The sequence below is a fragment of the Entelurus aequoreus genome, linkage group LG07 (assembly GCF_033978785.1).
Source record: "Entelurus aequoreus isolate RoL-2023_Sb linkage group LG07, RoL_Eaeq_v1.1, whole genome shotgun sequence".
Lineage (NCBI taxonomy): Eukaryota > Metazoa > Chordata > Actinopteri > Syngnathiformes > Syngnathidae > Entelurus > Entelurus aequoreus.
In genome coordinates, this window is record NC_084737.1 from 13,859,633 (window position 1) to 13,872,344 (window position 12,712).

The 12,712-nt window shown below is 39.1% G+C and overlaps 1 protein-coding gene across 1 annotated transcript in view; it reads right to left on the reverse strand.

Moving 5' to 3' along the window:
• The window catches only part of LOC133653398 (collagen alpha-1(XX) chain), a 91,233-nt gene that overhangs the window by 54,626 nt on the left and 23,895 nt on the right, over positions 1-12,712 (reverse strand). Inside the window, exons 4-5 of the mRNA XM_062052614.1 lie at positions 11,448-11,591; positions 291-458 (exon numbers count right to left, since the gene is read on the reverse strand). Of these exons, the coding sequence (XP_061908598.1) occupies positions 291-458; positions 11,448-11,591 (312 nt within the window). The remainder of the gene's footprint in view (positions 1-290; positions 459-11,447; positions 11,592-12,712) is intronic.

Consider the following 12,712-nt stretch of genomic DNA (forward strand, 5'->3'; position numbering starts at 1 on the left):
GAATGGATTAAAAATTAAAAACATATGTGTGCTTTTCTTACATAAGGATTGTTAAAAAAAGTACCAATGATTTTAACACACACACTAGGTGTGGCGAAATGATTCTCTGCATTTGACCCATCACCCTTGATCACCCCCTGGGAGGTGAGGGGAGCAGTGAGCTGCAGCGAATGATAGGCAACATTCCAAAAGAAGTGCAGTTCCCCTTTCAAGCTGAAAGGCAGATTATAAACTTTCCCAGGCTTATGCTGTGTCATCAAACCGATGTAGTGAGTCACAATTGACTTTACCTGCATTAGCGCGAGTAGCAGGCGTGGCCACTGTGTTTGGAAGGAGGACTGGAGGCAAACCCACCACAGCCTCCGTTACGTCATCCTGGTCCCCAGATCCCGACCCACCTGGCAGCAACCTCCTCTTTTGGCCGCTGCGAACCATCTCCTCCTCCCGCAGACCTTCCACTGAGATGAAACAAAAGCTGGATGAAAATGCAGCTAGACTTATTTAAAAGGTCACCGATTGTGCAAAATGTACTTTTGAATGATTTTGTAACTGTAATGTGCGCTTGTGAGCAACAAGCATGAAATAAATCATAGCTCGTTTTTCAACTTGCGTCTTTTCATGACGTCATGAAGGAAAAAGATTTTTGCTCGAGGACATGATGCCACGTCCGACCCGCTCCTAGCTAAATAAGCCCACCACTTTACAGAGGGCAGCTTTTAAAAAAAAGCAGGCTTTGCTACACATAACTGTAGAAGTTCCTTCCGAGCAGTTCCACTGTAGACACGGCACAGGAGCCAAACGTGCAGTTTTAATAAAGTTTTATTGTGCATAGATTGTTTGTCAAAGTCTTTCTCCAGTAGAACGTGACTTTTCAGTCACGTTTGTATCCTCTCTCCTCCCCTACTATCGGCCGCTTGCTGTCAGCTGTGTCTCGCCGTCAGCACATGCCCCGCCCCCATCCGATGGTGCTCGTCCTCAGTTTGCTCCTGCAGGCGCGCTGGCTACACCTCGCCCCACAATAAAAAAAAAAATTTAAGAGGCGTAATGCGTAAAATTTGCTGACATTGGATTGCTCCAGCGCACAAGAGCAGTGCGCCTATTGGTGATCGAGCTTGCGCTGCCGGTGATGTGGCCTGGTTGTGTGGAAGGGGAGATGGCTCAGAAAAACCACAACACAGTGGAAAACCAGCAAAGAAGTCAGAGAGAGAGGCTTCGCGATCGTTTAAAAGTGAAAAAGACATTGTGGTGGAATATTTGCAACGTCAAACAGAGCTGGCATTTCACAATATCACTGCATCGATGATACAATATCACTAGAAATCATCCTGCATATTTAGGAGCAGCAAACATGCAGCAACAAGGTAAACGTCTATTTTGGCAGCTAACATATTATATGTTGAATTGCATAATGAATGTTTTATTAAAAAACATGTGAGGACATGTTTGCATCTACAGTTTGAATGGTAATGGTAACGAGTTGTTTTTCCAAAAACACAATTTCTCCAATTAATACCTTTTCAAATGTGTATACTAAATTGTTGAACACACTGTTACTCATTATATCAAACTTTATCAGTCTTTTTTTTTAGTTTGGCTCTTTATTTATTATCTATTACCCGGTTCATGTTCATCTGGCTACACAGGTTTTTTTTTTAAATGTAAGTAACATATAGTGATGCTCCCATTGGAAAAGTGCAATTTCAATGTTATGTGCATTTATAAGAAGAAATAAGAAAGGTCATTAGAAAAATCTTTGTTTGTTTCAACTATTTTCCCCAAGTCGCATTGAGGCTAGAAAGGGTGTTTTATTCGATAACTCGATTAATCGAACAAATTAATCGACTACTAAAATAACCCATAGCTGCAGCACTAATCGAAGCATAAGAAAATGAATAGAAACTTTTTTCTTATCGTATTAATCAATTAATTGTTGCAGCCCTATACACAGTAGGGTTTACAAAGCACACACAACAATATTGTGGCCCTTCTTAGACTTGTGACTTAGACTTAAAACAAGTGAGAAGGAGTGTAGAGTTTGAGCAGAAAATGTCATATTGCTGTTCTGTTCTTGCAGCTGAGATAGTCTCCAGCTCCCGCTGCGACCCCGAAATGGACAAGCGGTAGAAAATGGATGGATGGATGTTCTGTTCTTGGGTGTTCCAGTCGTTCAAACAGAAAGAAAGGAAAGAGATTTCATAGAGTCCCGAAAGAAGTGGTTCTTAAAGCTAATAAAGTCAGGGGAAATGAAAGTCCGTCAAAGGAAATGACTCTTAAAAATATCACTTTCATCATTTTGTGGAATACAAGCTCATGCTCATGTCTGCAGTGATCACTTTGTAAATATGTTTGTTTGAACATTTGATTTGTTTAAAAACATTTTTTAGGGGCGGCATGGCGTAGTAGGTAGAGCGGCCGTGCCAGAAACCTGAGGGTTGCAGGTTTGCTCCCCGCCTCTTACCATCCAAAAATTGCTGCCGTTGTGTCCTTGGGCAGGACACTTCACACTTGCCCCCGGTGCCGCTCACACCGGAGAATGAATGATGAATGAATGAGTAATAAAAATGAATGATGGGTTCTCACTACTCTGTGAAGTGCTTTGAGTGTCTAGAAAAGCACTATATACTGTAAATCTAATCCATTATTATTATTTCTGTGATGCAATCAAGTTTATTCTCTACTATATTAGTAGTGTATGAGAGCAGAACTAAGCGAAAGAAAAGTACAAGAGATCGCATTAGTTGGTGTTTTTTTGTGGTTGCTATGCCTGAATATAACTACGAAGACCTGCTTGTGCAAATAAACTAACGTCATGTTAAGTCCTCATAATACATATTGTGATTGTTGGTCCAATCCACCATATTTTCTTTCTCTTTTTTTATAACAGAAACTAAAAGTTTAGTTGTTGTTGTGCAGAAAAACCAAGTGGTTTAGTCGACATCGATGACCACATTATAACGACATCAAGAAAATATCCTTAATAGTATTAATAAACTAGATGAATACATTTCTCGTACGTTCAACAGCAAAAACCGTATTTTTCGGAGTATAAGTCGCACCGGCCGAAAATGCACAATAAAGAAGGAAAAAAACATGTATAAGTCGCACTAGAGTATAAGTCGCATTTTTTGGGGAAATTTATTTGATAAAACCCAACACCAAGAATAGACATTTGAAAGGCAATTTAAAATAAATAAAGAATAGTGAACAACAGGCTGAATAAGTGTACGTTATATGAGGCATAAATAACCAACTGAGAACGTGCCTGGTATGTTAACGTAACATATTATGGTAAGAGTCATTCAAATAACTATAACATTTAGAACATGCTATACGTTTACCAAACAATCTGTCACTCCTAATCGCTAAATCCCATGAAATCTTATACGTCTAGTCTCTTATGAGAATGAGCTAAATAATATTATTTGATATTTTACGGTAATGTGTTAATAATTTCACACATCTTCTGAGTATAAGTCGCACCCCCGGCCAAACTATGAAAAAAACTGCGACTTATAGTCCGAAAAATATGGTACTGAATCTTGCTATCGCTAGCAAACATTGCTGAACAACAGGGAAATATACAGCTAAATAATGAGACAAAATATGGACTTTACATCATAAAAGCAACAGCAGACATTAATTGTAAATGAGACTAAAAAATGTATCCTTTTTCTCATTAGCGTCACGATCAAGACAGCACGGCACTCGTTATGTCAATCAAATAGGTTTACTTAGCGATGCACGAATAAATCCAATTTTGTCTTTTACAGATTAATGCTTAATTTGTGGACTCCTCCAGGTTTAAAGACATGATGTGCTTCCAATCTTGTCTTCTTTGAATACCCTGAGTGTCAAATGAAGTGAAGTTGTGGCAAGCAGTAACGTCTTAGTGATGATGAATGCTTTAAATCTTTAAAAAAAAAAAGTTTTCTTAAGACTGTATAAATCCACTCCATCCCATTTTAAATATTTTTTTCATAATCGCTTTTATATTTGCCTCTAAACCTTTCAAAATATGCACTAATCTGCACTGATTTAGATAAATAAACAGCAGCCTAATGGGACCACTAGACCATCGCCTGAAACCAGGAAGTGCCCGGATGTGCCTCTAGGTCACGTGATTGCAACCCACCTATTTTAATAAAAAAGGTGCACCGGATTATAAGGTGCATTAAAGGTGTCATACATCCATCCATCCATTTTTTACCGCTTATTCCCTTCGGGGTCGTGTAAACCATGTAAACAAAACAAAAAAAGCACTTGTCCAAAATATGAAATGCTAAAACGTCATATGCGATACAGGAAAGGGGCCGGAGCCTATCTCAGCTACAATCGGGCGGAAGGCGGGGTACACCCTGGACAAGTCGCCGTGTCATACAATTTTTTATTAATTTTTTTACATTAAAAACAGTACCTTGTGGTCTACATAACATGTAATGGTGGTTATTTGGTGAAAATGTTGCATGGATGATGTTTTACAGACCATCTTCAAGCAGCTTTCCGACTGTCTCTTCAGGATGTCCTGTTTTGTAGGTGGGTATTATTCATGTGCCTCCACTTCGAAAGCGTTTTCTCCCCGCCATCTTTGTTATATGTTTTTAGTAGAGCTGTCCGATAATATCGGCAGTCCGATATTATCGACGATAAATGCTTTAAAATGTAATATCGGAAATTATCGGTTTCGGTTTTAAAAAAGTAAAATGTATGACTTTTTAAAACGCCGCTGTACGGAGTGGTACACGGACGTAGGGAGAAGTACAGAGCGCCAATAAACCTTAAAGGCACTGCCTTTGCGTGCCGGCCCAGTCACATAATATCTATGACTTTTCACACACACACACACACAAGTGAATGCAATTCATACTTGGTCAACAGCCATACAGGTCACACTGAGGGTGACCGTATAAACAACTTTAACACTGTTACAAATATGCGCCACACTGTGAACCCACACCAAACAAGAATGACAAACACATTTCAGGAGAACATCCGCACCGTAACACAACATAAACACAACAGAACAAATACCCAGAACCCCTTGCAGCACTAACTCTTCCGGTACGCTACAATATACACCCCCCGCCACCCCCTATCCCCCCACACCTCAACCCCGCCCCCCCACCTCAACCTCTTCATGCTCTCTCAGGGAGAGCATGTCCCAAATTCCAAGTTGCTGTTTTGAGGCATGTTAAAAAAAATAATGCACTTTGTGACTTCAATAATAAATATGGCAGTGCCATGATGGCATTTTTTTCCATAACTTGAGTTGATTTATTTTGGAAAACCTTGTTACATTGTTTAATGCATCCAGCGGGGCATCACAACAAAATTAGGCATAATAATGTGTTAATTCCACGACTGTATATATCGGTATCGGTTGATATCGGAATCGGTAATTAAGAGTTGGACAATATCGGAATATCGGATATCTCTAGCTTTTAGCGCTTCCATAGCGAGTCTACTGACGGATATAAATTAGAACTGTATGCTACTTTATATTAGAAATGGCAACAGCGGAGGATGAATGCTCCACAACAAGAGGATAGAGGAAAAAAAAGAGCTTTTTGACTGTAGCGTCAGCGCGGACTACATTGCACGGACAATCCATTAAGCTGTGCGGTTGTAGCTTACCAACGTTGTACTAAAACATTTTGACGGATTTTTGAGCGCTGTGTGTAATGTTCTATATTCTCAAAGAGACGTCAAAGTATTGGGCTTGCTTGCTCACGTCATCTTGCAGTCGCCACATATCTCTTATGTGGGACTGCCGTCTACTGGTCACACTTTTTATACCATGTACCAAATAAAATTGCTTTAAGGTCGGTAAGCACAATCAGAACTATGCCATACATCAGGCGCACCGGGCTATAAGGCGCACTGTTGATTTTTCAGAAAATGAAAGGATTTTAAGTGCACTTTGTAGTCTGAAAATTACGGTTTATGTAATATTTGATTTAGGAGAGCCAAATGATCACGTTAATTGTGAATAATTGGTAACAACAAAAGGCACAAAGACAATATACAGCCACGGTGAAAAAGAGGTCTCTCTGTGTCAGTAGAATTGGCCGGGTGAAGGATAGGATGAATTATATCTAACAAATAGGGTAAAACTGCGATGAAGTGGCGACTCTGTGATGAGGTGGCGACTTGTCCAGGGTGTACCCAGCGTTCCAGAAGGCAGCTGAGATAGGCTCCAGCAAACCCCGCAACCCCATAAGGGAAAAATGGTAGAAAATGAATGGATGAATGGATGGAAATAGGGTAATACGTTCATAGACACAGGTTTCTTTTTTTAGCGTACCGCGCATCCATTTATTACACAGGAGAAACGGGGTCACTTCTGGGTGTGTTTTGTCCCACATTCAGCTGACTTCACTATGGATTGCACATTCCTTGGGTCACCGTGCTCATCTCCTTACACATTGCTTTACATTCTTTCCATACACTTGCCTAAAGACGAGGTCAACAACTTGAAAATTGAAGGTGAACCCTTTAAGAGGCAAACAATTGACTGTGATTGAGATAATCACAGAGATCACAAGGGAGGAAAAGGTAAAAAAAAAAATGTTTTAAATGCTTCCAGACTTCCATCATTCATACCAGAATGACAGCCAATGTTACGAGTTTCCATACTGAGAGTATTTCAGGCCTGCCTGGACACGTGTGAGACGACACAGTAACCTACAAGCAATAGCATGGCTGCACAATGCGGCGCTCACAGGAACCTCAGGACATATCGATCCAAAACCATGCTAAGAATGTCAAAAATCATCATATCGACATGACATGGGCTGACATCCAGTCATTAAGCACAGAAATGATTGCTTTTAAACAGGCCTTATTTCTATCCAGTGATGATATCAACATATGTGATGCTATTAAGTCGTTAAGCACAGCATATTATTGATTTTAAACAAGTCTCATTTCCATCCTGTGACGATATCGACATGATATAGGTTGATATCAAGTCATTAAGAGAAGCATATTATTTCTTTTAAACAGGCCTCATTTCAATCCAGTGCTGATATCAGTATGATATGTGATAAAACAGTAGCAAGTCATTAAGAAGAGCATGTTATTGCTTTTAAACAGGCCTCAGTTCCATCCTGTGACGATATCAACATGATTTGGACGGGTATCAAATCATTAAGAAGAGCATGTTATTGCTTTTAAACAGGCCTCAGTTCCATCCTGTGATGATATCGACATGATTTGGACGGGTATCAAATCATTAAGCACATCATACTATTGCTTTTAAACAGGCCTCATTTCAATCCACTGATGATATCGATATGATACGTGATGATATCAAGTCATTAAGAGGAGCATATTATTGCTTTTAAATAGGGCTGTCGAATTAATCGCATCGTTCATAGTTAACTCAAAATTAATCGCGATTAATCGCAGATAGATATAATTTTTCTAACATTAATAGGTGTACCTTAGACAGATAATTTTCAAATTTAAATACAGAGACTGGATAATTAATTTTCTTTAATGAAATGTGTTTTAAACATCATGCTTTTTAAAACAGCTCAACACAAAAAGGACAAACCCGATTTTTCATTTAAAAAATAAAAAATTACCTGCACTGTGTTGCCGTTTTTCCAGATTTTGTATTTTGTAGAAATATAGAATTCGTATTCCTGCTTTAGGAGCACTTGCATTCAGAGGATGAGCTACAGAATGTTTAGAAACCAGTTTCACACATTAACAACACAAAATGTGAATTGTTACGATCATGTTTCGATTGTCAAAGATGTTTGGTAATGTAATCTGTGATATTTCTACCTGAATAAATTTTGATATCCTGTACATTACATGTTGTACAAGTTAAAGGCCTACTGAAACCCACTACTACCGACCACGCAGTCTGATAGTTTATGTATCAATGATGAAATCTTAACATTGCAACACATGCCAATACGGCCGGGTTAACTTATAAAGTGCAATTTTAAATTTCCCGGCAAACTTCCGGCTGAAAACGTTTCGATATGATGACGTATGCGCATGACGTCAACAGTGGAAGCAGAAGTATTCGGAGCCCATTGAATCCAATACAAAAAGCTCTGTTTTCATTTCAAAATTCCACAGTATTCTGGACATCTGTGTTGGTGAATCTTTTGCAATTTGTTTAATGAACAATGGAGACTGCAAAGAAGAAAGCTGTAGGTGCGATTGGTGTATTAGCGGCGGACTACAGCAACACAACCAAGAGCACTTTGAGGATAGCAGACGCGCTAGCCGAACGACCTCACCTTGACTTCCTCCGTCTCCGGGCCGCCAACCGCATCAGTGATCGGGTGAAGTCCTTCGTCGTACCGTCGATCGCTGGAACGCAGGTGAGCACGGGTCGTGATGAGCAGATGAGAGCTGGCGTAGGTGCAGAGCTAATGTTTTTAGCATAGCTCTGTCGAGGTTCCGCAGCTAAGTTAGCTTCAATGGCGTCGTTAGCAACAGCATTATTAAGCTTCGCCAAGCTGGAAAGCATTAACCGTTTATTTACATGTCCAGAGTTTGGTAGTATTGTTGATCTTCTGTCTATCCTTCCAGTCAGGGACTTATTTGTTTTGTTTCTATATGCAGTAAAGCCCGATGCCATCACGTTAGCTCAGTAGCTAAAGAGCTTCATCGATGTATTGTCGTGGAGATAAAAGTCACTGTGAATGTCCATTTCGCGTTCTCGACTCTCATTTTCAAGAGGATATAGTATCCGAGGTGGTTTAAAATACAAATCCGTGATCCACAATAGAAAAAGGAGAGAGTGTGGAATCCAATGAACCCTTGTACCTAAGTTACGGTCAGAGTGAAAAAAGATACGATCTGCACTGCACGCTAGTCCTTCACTTTCACGTTCCTCATCCACGAATCTTTCATCCTCGCTCAAATTAATGGGGTAATCGTCGCTTTCTCGGTCCGAATCTCTCCCGCTGCTGGTGTAAACAATAGGAAAATATGAGCAGTCCTTCCTCCGGTGTCGTCACGCTACTTCCGGTAGGGGCAAGGCTTTTTTTTTTATCAGAGACCAAAAGTTGCGAACTTTATCGTCGTTGTTCTGTACTAAATCCTTTCAGCATAAATATGGCAATATCGCGAAATGATCAAGTATGACACATAGAATGGATCTGCTATCCCCGTTTAAATTAAAAAAAATCATTTCAGTAGGCCTTTAATGGTATTCATATCTCTGCATGGGAATGTATTAACCGTCTCTATTTAATTAATAAAATGTAATATTCAGCCTGCTAAACATTCTGTAATTGAGGACTCGGCTAGAGCATGTTATAAAATAATGTACACTATATTTCAGCCAGCCAGAAAAGTACCCCAACCCCCCATATTCCTTAACTGGTTTACTAGCATTTTCTAGGTGCAAATATCGCAGATTACATTACAAAACATCTTTGACAAACCATGATCATAATGTAAGACATTTATATTTTGAATGTAGTTAAACCGAATGTGTAGCGCAGCGCTTTTCTTTTGAAGCCGGAAAAGTGATTGGTTTGAGAAGGTGTCTTGACATGTTTTGATGTCGGACCTCACTGTTTGCAATAAAAAAAAGGCCCCTTTCAACTTCCTGCCGGCCTACTTTTAAATAGACCTCATTTCCATCCTGCGACGATATGGACACGATATGGGCTGATATCAAGTCATTAAGCACAGCATATTACTGCTTCTGAACAGACTTCATTTCAATCCAGTGATATCAGTATGATATCAAGTCATTAAGAGAAGCATATTATTGCTTTAAAACAGACCTTATTTCCATCCTGTGTTGATATGGATATCATTTGTGAGGATATATAGTCATTAAGAGGAGCATATTATTGCTTAAACAGATATCGATATGATACAGGCTGATATCATGTCATTAAGTGCGCTGTCCAGCCGATAAACTGCCGCAGTGCAATGACATAATACTATTACAGCACTATGACATCATGTGTCATGTCTGCTGACCATCCCCCAAAAAACACCTCAACACGAATAGTTGCCTGGTACTCACTGCAGTTGAGTAAACACTGTAGTGAGGATGTCATGTGACACGATGTGGACATATGTGCAAAACGAAGGCGGTTATGTTTACATATGTTGTTGTTTGTGTTTCATCAACTTTAAGATAAAGAGGATTTGATTTTTTTCACAATATTCTTTGTCAGCTCTTATCTAATTTAACTGAAATTTGCTATTTCTGCTTGGGTCGGGTCTTTTAACATAGTAGTGCAATAACAACTACTTTGAACGGGGGTCAGCAACGCATGGCTCTTTCGCGCCGCCCTAGTGGCTCCCTGGTACGTTTAAAAAAATGTATGATAATGGCAAAAAGGTGGGGGGAAAAAAGGTATTTATTTATTTTTAATATGGTTTCTGTCGGAAGAAAAACATGACACAAACATCCCTATTTGTTAGAAATCCCACTGTATATATAAAACATGCTTCACTGATGAGAGTATTTGGCGAGCGCTGTTTTGTCCTACTAATTTCGGCTGTCTTCGAACTCACCGGAGTTTGTTTACATGTACGGTACAACTTTCTCAGACGCAAAAAGATACGTTTTATGCCACTCCTTCTCTGTCTCATTTTGCGTGAATACACAAAGGTGAGGTTTGTTGATGTTATTGACTTGTTGGAGTGCTAATCAGGTTGGTCACTCGCTGCATGACTGCAAGCTAATCGACGCTAACGTGCTATTTAGGATAGCTGTATGTACATATTGCATCATTCCGCCTCGTTTGTAGGTACATTTGAGCTCATTTAATTTCCTTAACTTATGATCCTGTGTATTTAATTTATATTTGCATGTCTCATGACACATTATCTGTATGTAATATTGGCTGCATTTCTCACAGTTGTTTGTCTGCCATGTTGTTCCAGACCACAGCAAACGTTACCGAGCTTGCCAAAGATCGTAATAAATCCAATAGAATAAGACAGCCTGCAGTTTCCTTTAACTCGGACACACACATCTATATATTTGGCCATTCTGAGCAAGTAATTGCCAGGTGTTATTTCACCCTCTATTTTACTAATGTTTTCCAATGTTGTAAAAATGTGTAGAATAAATATTACATTTCAACATTTCCGTCAATGAAGATTTGCGTCAGCATGCGACAAATAGTAATTTGGATAGTAGGCTAATACAGTTAATATAGACACTTACCTACTTGTTGCCTTCATTATAACACATATAAGGCTTTTAATTTTTGCAGCTCCAAACAGATTTTTTTTTTAGTATTTTCAGTCCAATATTGCTCTTTCAACATTTTGGGTTGGGTCAAATGTGAAAAAAAACTGTCATGAAAATAATAATAATTGAAGATAATAAACGAAAAGAGATAGATGGATTATTGGTATATGATTGCTGAATGTCACTCCAGTAAAATAAACCTTGCATTATTTTAGGGGATTCATTTGAAACTGCATATGTGTTTACTTGTACTTACAAGTAAATCGTCGCTTTGCCAGAAGTTTCTCCGTGGTCCCGTTGAGCATGAGGATTTGGAGGGCGTATTCCTGACCGGAGTCCAGTCCTGCCACGGTTGCCCGGCCCCGCGTGGTGGTCAACATGAGCTCCGGCTGTGGCACGTCTGCAAAATAAAATCACAATTTGGAGATTTAAAGGGCAAAATATCTTAATATTATGACTGGACACACTGTCACAGGAATGGGTCATAGTGTAATAAAACAACTGGAAAACGATGACAATTATTATTATCTTTATTATTATGTATTTGTGACAGTTATATAGTAGTTTTTATCAATGCACAGCTGCATATTTCCCCACTCGAGTTGCCAACAACTGACAATAATAAATAATAAATTTTATTACCTCCACCAGGAGGTTATGTCATTGCCGGGGTTTCCCTGTCTGTTATTTGGCAACATAACTCAAACAGTTATACAGTTATGAGTGGATTTTGATTAAACTTTCAGGAAACGTTAAAATGGTAAAAATGAAATTATACAAATGGTACAAGCTGCAAATAACCTGCACTGCATGATTCTGCAAAAAAATGTAAATCACAATTTTATGCTTTTTTTTCAAACACACACAATATGTGGACATATAGATGTGAATACAGATGTATGATGTGTGTGCGGCTATTGTTGATCTGACACGAGTGCGGATGCATTTTTTTTTTGTTCAACTCGGCAAAAACAAATGTTAATGTTCCTGTGTGTACAGGGTCTAGGACTCGCATTTTGGAAACATCCAGATGTGGACAAAAATACCTGAAGCTTACTTCTGTTGATGGACCACCTGAATGGGCCTGTGGCTGGATCAATACCAGAAAGGCTTCGCTATTAATCTTAAAATAAAGCATGGAGCTCTGCCAACTTTAAAGATTATTGGCAGTTTTACATTAAAGGTGACCTATGATGAAATGTGTCTTTTCTGACTCATGCATGTTGTTACACAGTTGGATACTCGTGTTAAACAATGTCAAAATTCATGCATTTAGGCGTGAGCTTACATAGAGTTTTGGTTGCCTCTAGAGATGTCCGATAATGGCTTTTTTACCGATATTGTCCAACTCTTAATTACCGATACCGATATCAACCGATACCGATATATACAGTCGTGGAATTAACACATTATTATGCCTAATTTTGTTGCGATGCCCCGCTGGATGCATTAAACAATGTAACAAGGTTTTCCAAAATAAATCAACTCAAGTTATGGAAAAAAATGCCAACATGGCACTGC